General features: G+C 48.4%; 1 protein-coding gene across 2 annotated transcripts in view; it reads right to left on the bottom strand.

Moving 5' to 3' along the window:
• Positions 1-11,016: 11,016 nt before the first annotated feature.
• LOC147626886 (uncharacterized) overlaps positions 11,017-13,021 on the bottom strand; it is a 53,267-nt gene continuing 51,262 nt past the window's right edge. For both annotated transcript variants that reach the window (XM_086815429.1, XM_086815428.1), the window contains one exon: positions 11,017-12,929. In XM_086815429.1, coding sequence (XP_086671555.1) covers positions 12,136-12,929 — 794 coding nt within the window. In that variant the 3' untranslated portion in view covers positions 11,017-12,135. The remainder of the gene's footprint in view (positions 12,930-13,021) is intronic.

Below are 13,021 nucleotides of genomic sequence, written 5' to 3'. Positions count from 1 at the left end.
GTGTTACATTGGTATCAGAGCATCAGGCTCAGCAAAGCTAAACACTGGTTCAATCCCATATGATGGTGTACAGGTCCAAGGTATAGGAAAGTACACGGATACGAAGCCCAAGGCAAGGAACATAAGATCAGGAAGAGCTCCCAGGAGGTTTGTTGGTGGTGTTCCACAAAGCCAGAGGGTATGGCAGTCCTGTGAGCCAGATAGGTTCTCGGGCAACGGTCCCAAGGGAGGAATATCTTCCAAGGGGTGATGTGAGAGTGCCAGGCTCATTTCTCAAGAATGAAGACCAAGACAGCGTTCAGAGTCAGGGCAAGAATGGATTGGGGACTAGATGGACCAGATGCATATATCTTATTCTGAGACAGAGTGGTTTTGGAGACCGGGCTGGGATTTCAGAGAAAAGGGTTGCCAGGGATGGATGGATGACAGAGGGACTTCGGGAAAGATTGGGATGATTACAGTCATCAAAGGAAAAAGTTGGAATCCTGTCATCAAGTTTAGCAAAGGGGGATGTCATGTGCATGCTTGCCCATGTACATTCTCAGGGCTAATCCAGAAGAGGCAACCAAGTAAAACGTCATTAGAGCCAGGACATGGAGCACAGAGTGCTATTGGCAGTTGGCTGGATCTGGAGCATGGCTTGGAGGATGTGGAAGACTCATTCGTCTATAAGTGGAGTCGGCTGTACCATACCAGAAGTGGTCGGCTGCAGCAGCAAGAGCTTCAATTCATGGAGAGGTGCAGCCCGACCAGCACTAATGGATGTCCAAGCCCAATCGGCTGGTCTGACAGCAGTAGGCCAACGTTTCAATGATCCAGCATGCCTATAAAAGGGCCAAATTGCTCATTGTGTAATCCATTCATTCCTTTAGGGAGTGGATCCTTAGGGTCCTTAGTCTAGGGCAGATTTTGGTGTTTATCACCCTTTTTATGAAGACAGCCTAGGGCTGTAGAAGAGTACCTTTTTGTACTATATAAATATACTAAATTTCCAGCCATATCTCTCTCTCTACTCTCTCTTCATGTCTGCGTTTTGCATCAGCATGTTTCCAGTGGTGTTTAGGGCTGAAAGAAGACCCCCAGAGCTTCCGCGTGTTACATTGGTATCAGAGCATCAAGCTCAGCAAAGCTAAACACTAATTCAGTCCCATATGATGGTGTACAGGTCCAAGGTACAGGAAAGTACACGGATATGAAGCCCAAGGCAAGGAACGCAAGATCAAGAAGAGCTCCCAGGAGGTTTGTTGGTGGTGTTCCACAAAGCCAGAGGGGATGGTAGTCCTCTGAGCCAGATAGGTTCTCGAGCAACGGTCCCAAGGGAGGAATATCCTCGAAGGGGTGATGTGAGAGTGCCAGACTCATTTCTCAGGAATGAAGACCAAGACAGCGTTCAGAGTCAGGGCAAGAATGGATTGGGGACTAGATGGAACAGATGCATATATCTTATTCTGAGACAAAGTGGTTTTGGAGACCAGGCCAGGTTTTCAGAGAAAAGGGTTGCCAGGGATGGATGGATGACAGAGGGACTTCGGGAAAGATTGGGATGATGACAGTTATCCAAGGAAACGGTTGGAATCCCGTCATCAAGTTTAGTAGAGAGGGATGTCATGTGCATGCTTGCCCATGTACATTCTCAGGGCTAATCCAGAAGGGGCAACCAAGAAAAACGTCATTAGAGCCAAGACATGGAGCACAGAGTGCTATTGGCACTTGGTTGGATCTAGAGCATGGCTTGGAGGATGTGGAAGGCTTAGTCGTCTACAAGTGGGGTCGGCTGTACCAGAAGGGGTCGGCTGTACCAGAAGTGGTCGGCTGCAAGCAGCAGGAGCTTCAATTCATGGAGAGGCGCAACCGGACCAGCACTTATGGATGTCCAAGCCCAGTCGGCTGGTCCAACAGCAGTCGGCCAACGTTTCAGTGATCCAGCGTGCCTATAAAAGGGCCAGATTGCTCATTGTGTAATCCATTCATTCCTTTACGGAGTGGATCCTTAGGGTCCTTAGTCTAGGACAGATTTTGGTGTTTATCACCCTTTTTATGAAGACAGTCTAGGGCTGTAGAAGAGTACCTTTTTGTACTTTATGAATATACTGAATTTCCAGCCATATCTCTCTCTCTACTCACTCTTCATGTCTGCGTTTTGCATCAGCATGTTTCCAGTGGTGTTTAGGGCTTCAAGAAGATCCCCCGAGCTTCTGCATGTTACATTGGTATCAGAGCATCAGGGTCAGCAAAGCTAAACACTGATTCAGTCCCATATGATGGTGTACAAGTCCAAGGTACAGGAAAGTACACGGATACGAAGCCCAAGGCAAGGAACGCAAGATCGGGAAGAGCTCCTAGAAGGTTTGTTGGTGGTGTTCCACAAAGCCAGAGGGGATGGCAGTCCTGTGAGCCAGATAGGTTCTCGGGCAACGGTCCCAAGGGAGGAATATCCTCCAAGGGGTGATGTGAGAGTGCCAGACTCATTTCTCAAGAATGAAGACCAAGACAGCGTTCAAAGTCAAGGCAAGAATAGATTAGGGACTAGATGGAACAGATGCATATATCTTATTCTGAGACAAAGTGGTTTTGGAGACCGGGTTGGGATTTCAGAGAAAAGGGTTGCCAGGGATGGATGGATGACAGAGGAACTTCGAGAAAGATTGGGATGATGACAGTCATCCAAGGAAAAGGTTGGAATCTCGTCATCAAGTTTAGCAGAGGGGGATGTCATGTGCATGCTTGCCCATGTACATTCTCAGGGCTAATCCAGAAGGGGCAGCCAAGAAAAACGTCATTAGAGCCATGACATGGAGCACAGAGTGCTGTTGGCAGTTGGTTGGATCTGGAGCATGGCTTGGAGGATATGGAAGGCTCAGTCGTCTACAAGTGGAGTCGGTTGTACCAGAAGTGGTCAGCTGCAGCAGGAGCTTCAATTCATGGAGAGGCGCAACCTGACCAGCACTTATGGATGTCCAAGCCCAATCGGCTGGTCCAACAGCAATCGGCCAGCGTTCCAGTGATCCAGCATGCGTATAAAAGGGCCAGATTGCTCATTGTGTAATCCATTCATTCCTTTAGGGAGTGGATTCTTAGGGTCCTTAGTCTAGGACAGATTTTGGTGTTTATCACCCTTTTTATGAAGACAGCCTAGGGCTTTAGAAGAGTACCTTTTTGTACTATATGAATATACTGAATTTCCAGCCATATCTCTGTCTCTCTCTACTCTCTCTTCATGTCTGCGTTTTGCATCAGCATGTTTCCAGTGGTGTTTAGGGCTGAAAGAAGACCCCAAGAGCTTCCGCGTGTTACACATAGCCAAAAGATCATAACGAAGGGGAAACCCCCCGTTGTCAACAACACACACACACACATTTCCCACAATATAGGGCCAACACCCACGCACACAAACACATGCGTTGTACTCGACATCAAGGCTAACGCACCACGCAATTCGTCCCATGTGCTACAGCTGCCATGAGTTGCAGGAATCTCTGCATGCGCAGGGACGCAACGCAAGAACACGACAAACCTCCAAAACACACTTAGGGTCTCAACACTATCCTACTCATGGGTTACCAGGCATGCTAACCATTGTAGTGAATGATTTCAACAGCGAGGTTGTGACGAGGAATTTTCTGATTCTAGAGAGCTTGCCGAGGATGAGGATGGAGTCTGGGAGGGCATCGAGGATGTGCAAGAGCAGGCCACCAAGGACGCCTGTGTCGAGAACTGTGAGGAGGAGGTCGCTGCCTTCAGACAGCATCTTGGCAGCCATAAGCCCTGCGAGCAGGAACAGGTTCCCAATCACCATGTCTGTTCAGGGGAGCACACCATAGGTCGCCTCACAAGAAGAAGAAACTAAGGAGGAGGAGGAGGAAGAAGGAGAAGGAGGAGGAGAAGAAGGAGAAGGAGACTTCATACACAGGGGAAGCTCTCGCTGGACCTGCATCTAACTCTGTGCAACGCATGAAACTGATTGCTCATAGGCACCGGGCTTCACCTGCGTGCCCTCCACCTCCCCCATCATCAATGGCGGAGGAGGTCATAGCCCTTGGCCTTACGCTGCAAACCCTTTCGTCAGCTTCGCCTTCCTCATCAATGGCGGAAGAGGCCATAGCCCTTGGCCTTACGCTACTTGCCTTGGACTTGGCATGTCTCGGAGCTTCTTCTCCCGCGCAGACGACAAAATCTCTCCTCCTGCAACGATTTCGTACAACAGACTCCTCCTCAGGCTTTGCCCCCAGACACTCCCAAAGCGGACATCTCCATCGTGCAGAAGGATTTGATTGAAGCAGCCAATTCTCTGAGCGACGGCATCCATTGCCTGGGTCCAGGAGACGACGGAAACTGTCCTTCGGCACGTGCTCAGGGAGCGTTTTGGTCTCCCAGAATACTCGTTCGAGATGGCTACTCAGCTGCTATATACCACCATTGGTGCGGTGCTAGCATGGCTTGTCATGCCAAGGGTTATCCGCATGATTCACAGGTACTCTGAGGATGGTTCCTACCTCTTGCTAAGACGCACGGAGAAGGTGTCCCTCGTTATAACATATGTAATAGATATTTAAAGTTTGTTTTTTTTTTAATCTCTTGTAAGCTTAAAAAGTTTCCTGCATCTCCAGCTAGCACTAGCACCACGTATGGTGCTGCGCGCGCCCACACACACAGTGTGTGTGTGAGAGTGTGAAATATTGCATTCTCACCAAACATGATGGTGTATCGCCAAAGGCATCATATGTTCCTTCGAGGATGGTATTTAGTATGTGTACTGTAACTCAAATGCTTTGGTGGCTAATATATAAGACATGTCTTGTGAATATAAAGATTGTTAGTATGCCTAATTTCAAAATGATCTCCTATGCTCTCAAAAGCAAATCATTGTTTAGGTGTCCACAAACTCCATTAGTTAAGCCGCCTCCTAGATTGTATTCTAATAAGTCACATAATACAAGAGTGATCAACAATCAATGCATGTGGACTTTTTATTAGACACCAGTGCTACATTTGAAGATAGAAAATCAGTTTCTTATCTAGTACAAGTGTTACTTTTTTAGATAGAAAAACTTGAGAAGTAAAAACCATTGAAGACTTTCATCTCAACATCCAAAATACTATGTTCTTAAAAGGTGCACATAAACCATAACATATCTTGTTCTGCAATACAATAAACTTCCTTAAAAAATTCCATGCCAAAAAGCCTCCCCTCTTCAAGGTTGAATTTTAGGAAATGTTTAAAGATATGTAGAGCATAAAGAGGGTAAACCAAGGCATGTATTCTAATACATGGGTGATGAATGCATGCACTATGGGTATGTGCACGTGCACATGCATGCATGTGTGCATGAACCTGAGAGAGAGAGAGAGAAAGAAAGAAAGAAAGAAAGATTTTACTAACGTCTTCCAAAAGACCGAACTCGGCCTATGAGACAAATCGGTGTACCTGTATGGGGTATCCTCTATCATCCCAACAAAATGAAAAAGTACTGAACTAAAAAGCGAAATCTGGGTGTGCAATAAGTACAATGAGTGGTGAAGGGGATGGAGCTCTACTACTAGGAGAATGCAAAGCTATATGCATGGAGTATACAATCATGATATGCAACCTAGCTAGCTCCATCTTGTACCATACTGGGGGTATAAAATGGTATACATCAATGAAGGGGGTGTCCACAGCTCCCTGAAGAACATACCAAGGTGTGCTCTGAAGCGAGCCAGTCGCTCCGCACCCTCTCTGTGAAACTGAGCTCTGATCTCTGTCATCTCTCTCTGGTATAGGCGTGGTGTCCGAAAGCCAGGTGTCCTCTGTCTCCTATGGGCTCTGAGTGTCTCTGCTCTCTGGAGAGTAATTCCCTACCGTGTAGGGGCTAGGAGTGGGATGGATCTCTGAAAAAATGTAGTAATCTGTGTTTGTCGTCCCCCCCTCTGGAGCTGTCTGAGCCTGTAATGATGTCTCTCTGTGGCGCTGTATGTCTAGAATGAATCTCCCCAGTATGCGCTGGTCTGCTACCTCAAAGATCTGGCGTAGGGAATGTGGCTCTCTGAATAAAATGGGGTCTCTCTCTCTCATGGCTGTATATGCTCTGCATCTACATACATAATGCTCCTCACTCTCCACCTCCTCTCTGCACAATCTGCATACCCTCTCCTCTCGAGGGATCCGTGCTGCTCTGCCAGTCTCAATCTCCAATCGGTGTGTAAGCTGACCAATAGCCACTCGGGAGCCATGGGGTAAAAAGCCCTCCATGTATCTAGGTCTCTCTATAAATCCATCATCAGTGATACTCATGAAGTGATCTCTGTAGTATAGCATCTTCGGTGGAAGAGGCTGTGTAGGCGATATCCATGTCTCTCGTGTATAGAGCTGCCATAGATCCTGTCTCAATACTCTGTTCCTCTCACTATGAGAGAGACGGATATGTGGTGCATCCCTGTCATACTGGAATGGTGGTAGATGATCCATGTCTAGGCCATGCTGTGAGAACCAATGTGTGACCTGTGCATACCATGATCCTCTGTCTCCTGCCTCAGCCAGCTGTCTAGATGCCTCAAAAGCTCTGTATGACAATCTGTCCTGTGGCATCTCTCTGAATCTATCTAGCAGGCATATAGTCTGGAATATGGCCTCTACCATCATAGGGGGCGCAGCAAACTCTGCTCGGATAATGTCATGAGGTACTGACGGTTTGCTGCGTATCATGCGTGCCATCATGAGGGCCTGTGGTCTCTCTATCTGTGTCCACCAATGGGTAGCAAGGCCTGGCCCATACCGTTGCTCCATACATCAATGCCGGTGTGACTAATGTGTCAAATAGCCACCCCTTCATCCGAGGCTCCTGAAAATGCGCCTGGTGGCACTGTCTCTCTAGCACAGCCAATGCTGCATATCCCCGTGTCAATCTAGCTCTTGCTGCTGAACCCATGGTGAAGCGTGTGGCTGCTGCAGAGAAGGTAACCCCTAGGTACACGTATGATGTCACCACCTCCACCTGGCGTCCTGCGAGAGTGAATGTCAGCTGACTCCTGCCCTGTCTCGATGTATGAAAGACCATAACCTTGGTTTTCCCAAGGTTCACAGTCAGACCCCTCTGTGTGCAGAAATCGAGTGCATGTAGATGCTGCTGTAGACCACCTGGAGACTCAGACACTAATACAATATCATCAGCATAATGCATAATATGTACTGAGGTACCTGCTAAATTAACCCCATCTCCGCCTCCCCGTGTAATGAAGTCAGCCACCTCATCAATGTATAACCCAAATAGCGTGGGGGAAAGTGGGCATCCTTGCTTCACACCAATGGTGCTAGCAATAGTCTCGGACATACCTCCTGGACATCTGACTCGCCCAAAAACCTGCTCATATAATGCATAGATGCCCCATGTCATATCTGTTGGTATGCCAAGAGATTGCAGGCACTGAAAGAGCCTCTCTCGTGGTACTGTGTCAAATGCCTTGCAGAAATCCACAAAGCAGCAATAGAGCTTTCTCTTCCTCACTTTGGCCTGATCAATCATACATCTCAAAGTGAATACATGGTCAGTGGTAGAGAAAGCTCTCCTGAAGCCTGCCTGCCCTGATGAGCGTAAACATGCTCGCTCGGCATATAAGCTAAGCTCTTGCTCCAACACTGCACCATAGAGTTTGGCCAGCACGTGGCCAACCATAACCGTCCTGTAGTTGCTCGGATCGAGCATATCCCCTGTTTTGTGAATCGGCACAATGGTGTGCATCGTCCACTCCGCAAGCAAACCCTCTGCTAGTGCCCTGTTAAACAGGTGTGCAAGAAGAGGAGCCAAAGAATCTACTGCATATATGAGATGCTCACCTTGCAGGACCGTATGGTCGGCGGCCCGTCCATGCTGTAGGCGGCAGATAGCTTCCTGTACCATCGAGTGGGTAAAGAAGCTAGCTGTGGTAGGTCGAGGCTCCTGTGGCTGAGGTATAGGTGGCTGCTGTGGGGCGTGGTATAGGCCCTCTGCATATGTGTGCCATGTCTGTGGGTTTGCAATAGGTGTCCGTGTCCGGGGCTCTCTGAAGTGCCGCCATGAGACACGGCTATCTCTACTCATGAAGAAATGAAAGATCTCTAGCTCCTGTATCTCTGCAAAGGCCCGCCTTTGGCGGCGAGTAAGTCTCATCTCTCTCCTCGACTCCTGCTCTGTGATGGCTCCCAAGGCTCTCTGTATGCCGAGCCATGAGTATAGGGCTCTGCACTCGTCAATCATACCATCTGTTCTGGGGCATAGTCCCAGATCTCGCAGGCTCTCCTGAGTGTACACGATGTGGGAAGCTCTGTACTACAGCCGTGTGTAGGAGTGATGCCAGCTGGGCTGTAATGGTATCCATAGGTGCCAGGGGATCCATGAGTAGGAGCCCATCCTCTACTCTGCCAGTGTATATGTCTACCATGTCATGTGTGAAGTAGAGGTTAGTCGGTATGTGGGGGGCTGGTGATACTGGTAATCCGGCTAGTGAAAATGCCAAGTATGTATGATCTGCCCCAATAGGACGAGGTGGAATGGAGAATGAGGTGACAAGCTGTGATGCCTCCAAAGACCCCATAATGTAGTCTACCACCGTGCCTCCGGTCCGTGTATGACCCCCATGTGGGAAGCATGTCAGCCCTCCCGATCCCGGCCACTGTAGCATCCCGTTATAAATAACGAGACGATGCCTGGCTCCCAACTCTAGTAAGTGGTCCCCATAATGTCCTCTGTCTCGTCCAGTGTCCTCTGATGCCCGACTAGCCCCTATCTCCTCTGGATCCACAGGGTGGAGGATCTCCATGTCATCACAGTCATACACCTCACACTGTCTGCTCTGTGTGTGGGCATTGAAGTCGCCCGTAAGAAATACTTCCCCTAGTGTAGAATAATGCATAATCTCCTCTGACAGACAAGTGTATGGCGAGGCTCCTGTCTCCTCCTCCTGTGGCATGTCCTCTGTAATGACATAGGAGAATCCTGATGGAGAAAAGTAACATAGAGCTATGTATATAACCCTGTCCTGTGAGAGCTGTAAGCTGATCCACATGTATCTGGCCTCTGGATCCTGTGCTACCACTCTCAGTCTCCCCTGTAGCTCCCGTCTGAATAGAACTGCTACTCCCCCTGATCCTCTCGAGGTACCCTGGCGTGTGGTCCTCCTGTATGCTGACTCCCACTGGAATCCCTCTACTCGAGGTAGCCCTCTCTTTGGGCTCTGATGTGTCTCTGTCAGAAGTATGATGTCTCTCCCCACCATAACATGCTCCAGTTGTCCAGGCTGCACCCATAGTGAACCATTACAGTTCCATACTGCCATGTGTATCTGTGTTAGTGGCCTAGTCTGTGTCCCATAGGCCCCAAACCGCTAATCCATGGGCCGGCCATCAATGATGACCCGACCATCTCGATAGAAGGCCTTCTTGCCTTCTCTCCTCGCGTGTAAGACTCGTGGCATGCAAGTTTTCCTATGCTCAAGCTGCATCCTCGTGAGATCATCATCCAAGAAAATAGGAGCTCCCTCTAAACCCCGTAGTATGACCCTCTTCCTCATGAAGGTGCTCGCTTGCATGTTGAGTCTTTCCCGGCTCTCCATGCTTTGGTGAAGGGAAGAGGGTGCTCTTCCTTGTAGCCGAGCTTCATGCATAGAAGCTGTCCATCTTTCTCGGGAGTGGAGTCGGGTGTCTCGGCTATACCTGTGACTCGAATGTTGAGGCGGCGGGCATGCCTCATCTTCTCCTCCTCAATGGTGGTGTGAATGATTTGGTGTTCTTCCCTTTGAGTCTCCTCCCTCACTTCTTTACGGATGTTCTTCTTCACCACCTCAACCCATCCTGACTGCTTGGCTTCGAGCTTTCCCTCCATGTCCTTTGTGATCTCCTTGGAGATCTCTTCTTTGATGGCCGTGAGAGTGTTGTCAATGATCTCCCCTTCTTCCTTCTCAGTATTCTTGATGGCTACCATTTCCACTTTCAATGCACTCACCTCCTCCTTGAGTGCCCTGTTCTCTTGTTCGAGGTTCGTGACCCGTGCTTCGAGAGCCATGATGTGCTGGTGTAGTTTGTTCTCCACCTCATTGAGGTTGGAATCGGATGTCTTCTTGTTCTCCTTGATAGTGCCTTCATTGCCGTCTCAAGGGCCTCGAGTTTCTCTTGGAGACTCGGGGCCATTCCTCCAGATCACTCTGCAGTCCTTCCCACAGGCAAGGAGGAGAGAGAGAGAGAGTTATGTTGCTGCCTTGGGGGCCTGAGCAAGGGTGAGTGGGAAAATACGGCCAGCCAGCGCAGCAAACAGAGAGAACAGAGAACAGTAGCGAACAGGGAGAAGGCGGCGGCGAGCCAGTGGGTGGGGTAGCAGGCGGGTAGCAGCAGCGCGATGGGAGCGGGCAGCGCGATGGGAGAGAGCAGTGCAGGCAGCACACAGGGCACAGGGCGGCTGTGTGAGCGGGCGGCGAACAGGGCGGCGGCGCACAGGGCGGCTGTGCAAGCGGGCGGTGAACAGGGAGGCAGCGAACAGGGGAAGGGAAGGCGGCGGCAGGGACCAGGGCAGGGAAGGGAAGGCGGCGGCGGCGGCGGCAGCGAACAGCGAGAGAGCGAGAGAGCGAGAGAGCGAGAGAGAGAGAGCCTCGCAATGCCATCCCATGATCATCCTGCACATAGAGTGCACACACAAAGGTATAAAACACGCAACGAAAGAAAAAGACAAGCCTACCTCTCAAACATAGGCTCTCTACCTTAAAGAGAACAATGCACGTCTTCTCTTTATTATAAGAAAGCCTTCTTTCAAAGTATAAGACTGCTCTCTCTCCTTGAATAAAGTTGTCCAACTGAATGCTTACTTGCAAAATAAGCGTGGACACGTTAAGATTCTCTATTCTCTGATAGGTCATGATAGCAGGCAGCCTATACAGCATATTCATGAGGCCTCCTTATGGGAGCATCAACAACTACATTTTTCTTCATGAGAGTTTATCCACCTCAGTTAACTTCTTTGAAAACGTTCTTTGCAAAGGACATACCACAAACTCTAAAAGTCTGTTTATTGTAAGTTCAAGAAAACTTTATTTGCATAAGGACATACCACAAACTCTAAAAGTCTCTGTTTATTGTAAATTCGACCACTACAGGTGTTCCCAGAAGTACAATGGACTATGCTACAATCAATCTTCTCACAATCATCACACTCAACCATGAAAGGCTCTATAAACTGTCATTGGTCCCAAGTTATGTGCTCTTTCAAGCATTGTTTGGAATTTGCACGAATCTTCTGTTACATCGAGTTTTGCAATACGCATGTGAACAGAGTGCCTTGGGCAGACGGTTCATCTAAAACCCTACTTTCGTCCCAGACTCACATGTAGACACCAGTAAACCACGAGCTTTGTGTCAGCATGGCTAACACAAAACGAGCTTTACAATGTATGGGGAGTGCTAGGAGCCTAGCTTTAGAACTGCATGCATCATTTCCTTTGACACCTAGTACCGACTGTAGCCTCAACACTAACTACAGATTTGTTGCATTACGAGTGCAAGCAGCAACTGGGCTTTCTAACACTTGCACAAACTGAACATAACGAACTTCAGTGCTTTTTTTTTTTCAAGCCAGATCAACTTTAAGACGTTTATAACACAACCCTCTCATACTTCTAGTTTTGAATCTCCACTTTGTTCTTAGCATAGTCATTGTGAGATGGACGTGGAGGTGACATGGAGTGAGTGTGACATGGGTAGAAGCAGGGGTGCAGGCGTAGGTATGGGCAGAGGTGCAAGCCTGGGCAGGTGGTGAGGTCTTATATCCCTGAACCTTTCATCAACCTTAAAAAAAAAAGAGTTCTGACCTACTATGCACTATGCATGCCTACATCAAGGGAAACACTGTTTCAAGAACATGGCATTAAAGGGCATTCTTGTGTAATGACAGGTGTACATAATCACGTATAAATGAAGAACTTCGCCCATATGGGAAATTGATCAAAGATTACTCACGGGATCTTTCCATATCAATGGGGCCTTACTTGCAAGCTGTCTGCTTTCACGCATGACAACTATGCATGCCTACATCAAGGGAAACACTGTTTCAAGAACATGGCATTAAAGGGCATTCTTGTGTAATGACAGGTGTACATAATCACGTATAAATGAAGAACTTCGCCCATATGGGAAATTGATCAAAGATTACTCACGGGATCTTTCCATATCAATGGGGCCTTACTTGCAAGCTGTCTGCTTTCACGCATGACAACTGAAGTTAGTCTGTGTAGTTCCACTGGTCGATAAATGTTCACATCCACACTCTTCTGCAACAGAAGAGTTTGTTTAGCTGGGACCACACTGGCCCACCAAAAATCACTTAACACACCAAAAATCAATGCCCAGTACTCCGCATTCCGGTCCACCCGAAAAATAGTGCTTCCATTCAGCGTCCACACAAATAGATCCAGCCAATCTCTATCCAAAATCTCCATTAGCCCTTGCACTTGAGGCATGTAGTAGTAAGGGACGGCTTCCCATGGCACACAAAACTCTGGCTTGCCTTTATTATGAGGGCACTTCACCTCCAGGATGCCGCGTTTCTCGTACACACCACATACACCTTCATCGATCAGGCCATCAGGAGATGCTCCCAGCCAGCCCTGCACATCATCTTCTTCCTTATAGATTTTGAAGCCCAAAAACTGCACGACATTTCCCGTTACTTCTTGATATCTTTGCACTGCAAAAGCTTCTCGACTGCTCCCCCATTCCGTGGCTGGGTTTCCAGCGAAGCGCTCCCTAAGACCAACTTTCTCTTCCCAGAGTTCAACTCGCCTGTCAATACCCCAAAACCCTAACGCTGTTGAGAAGGAGCTTGCAGTGAGCCGGCCTTGTCTCAGCTCATGCCAATAATCAGTCCCCTGCTTCACATCATACGCATTGATTTCATTTGATACAAGGGTGCCATTTTGCACAAGGGTAATGCTACCTTCAATCACAAGCAAGTCAACATCATTACACTACTGAGACTATAAAACCTGCACCAGATAAAAATCTGACCAAAGACCAAGCGTGCACAAA

The sequence above is a fragment of the Cibotium barometz genome, chromosome 21, assembly GCF_041138505.1.
Source record: "Cibotium barometz isolate CiBa-2024 chromosome 21, ASM4113850v1, whole genome shotgun sequence".
NCBI lineage: Eukaryota > Viridiplantae > Streptophyta > Polypodiopsida > Cyatheales > Cibotiaceae > Cibotium > Cibotium barometz.
This window is presented reverse-complemented; position numbering and strand designations above follow the sequence as displayed.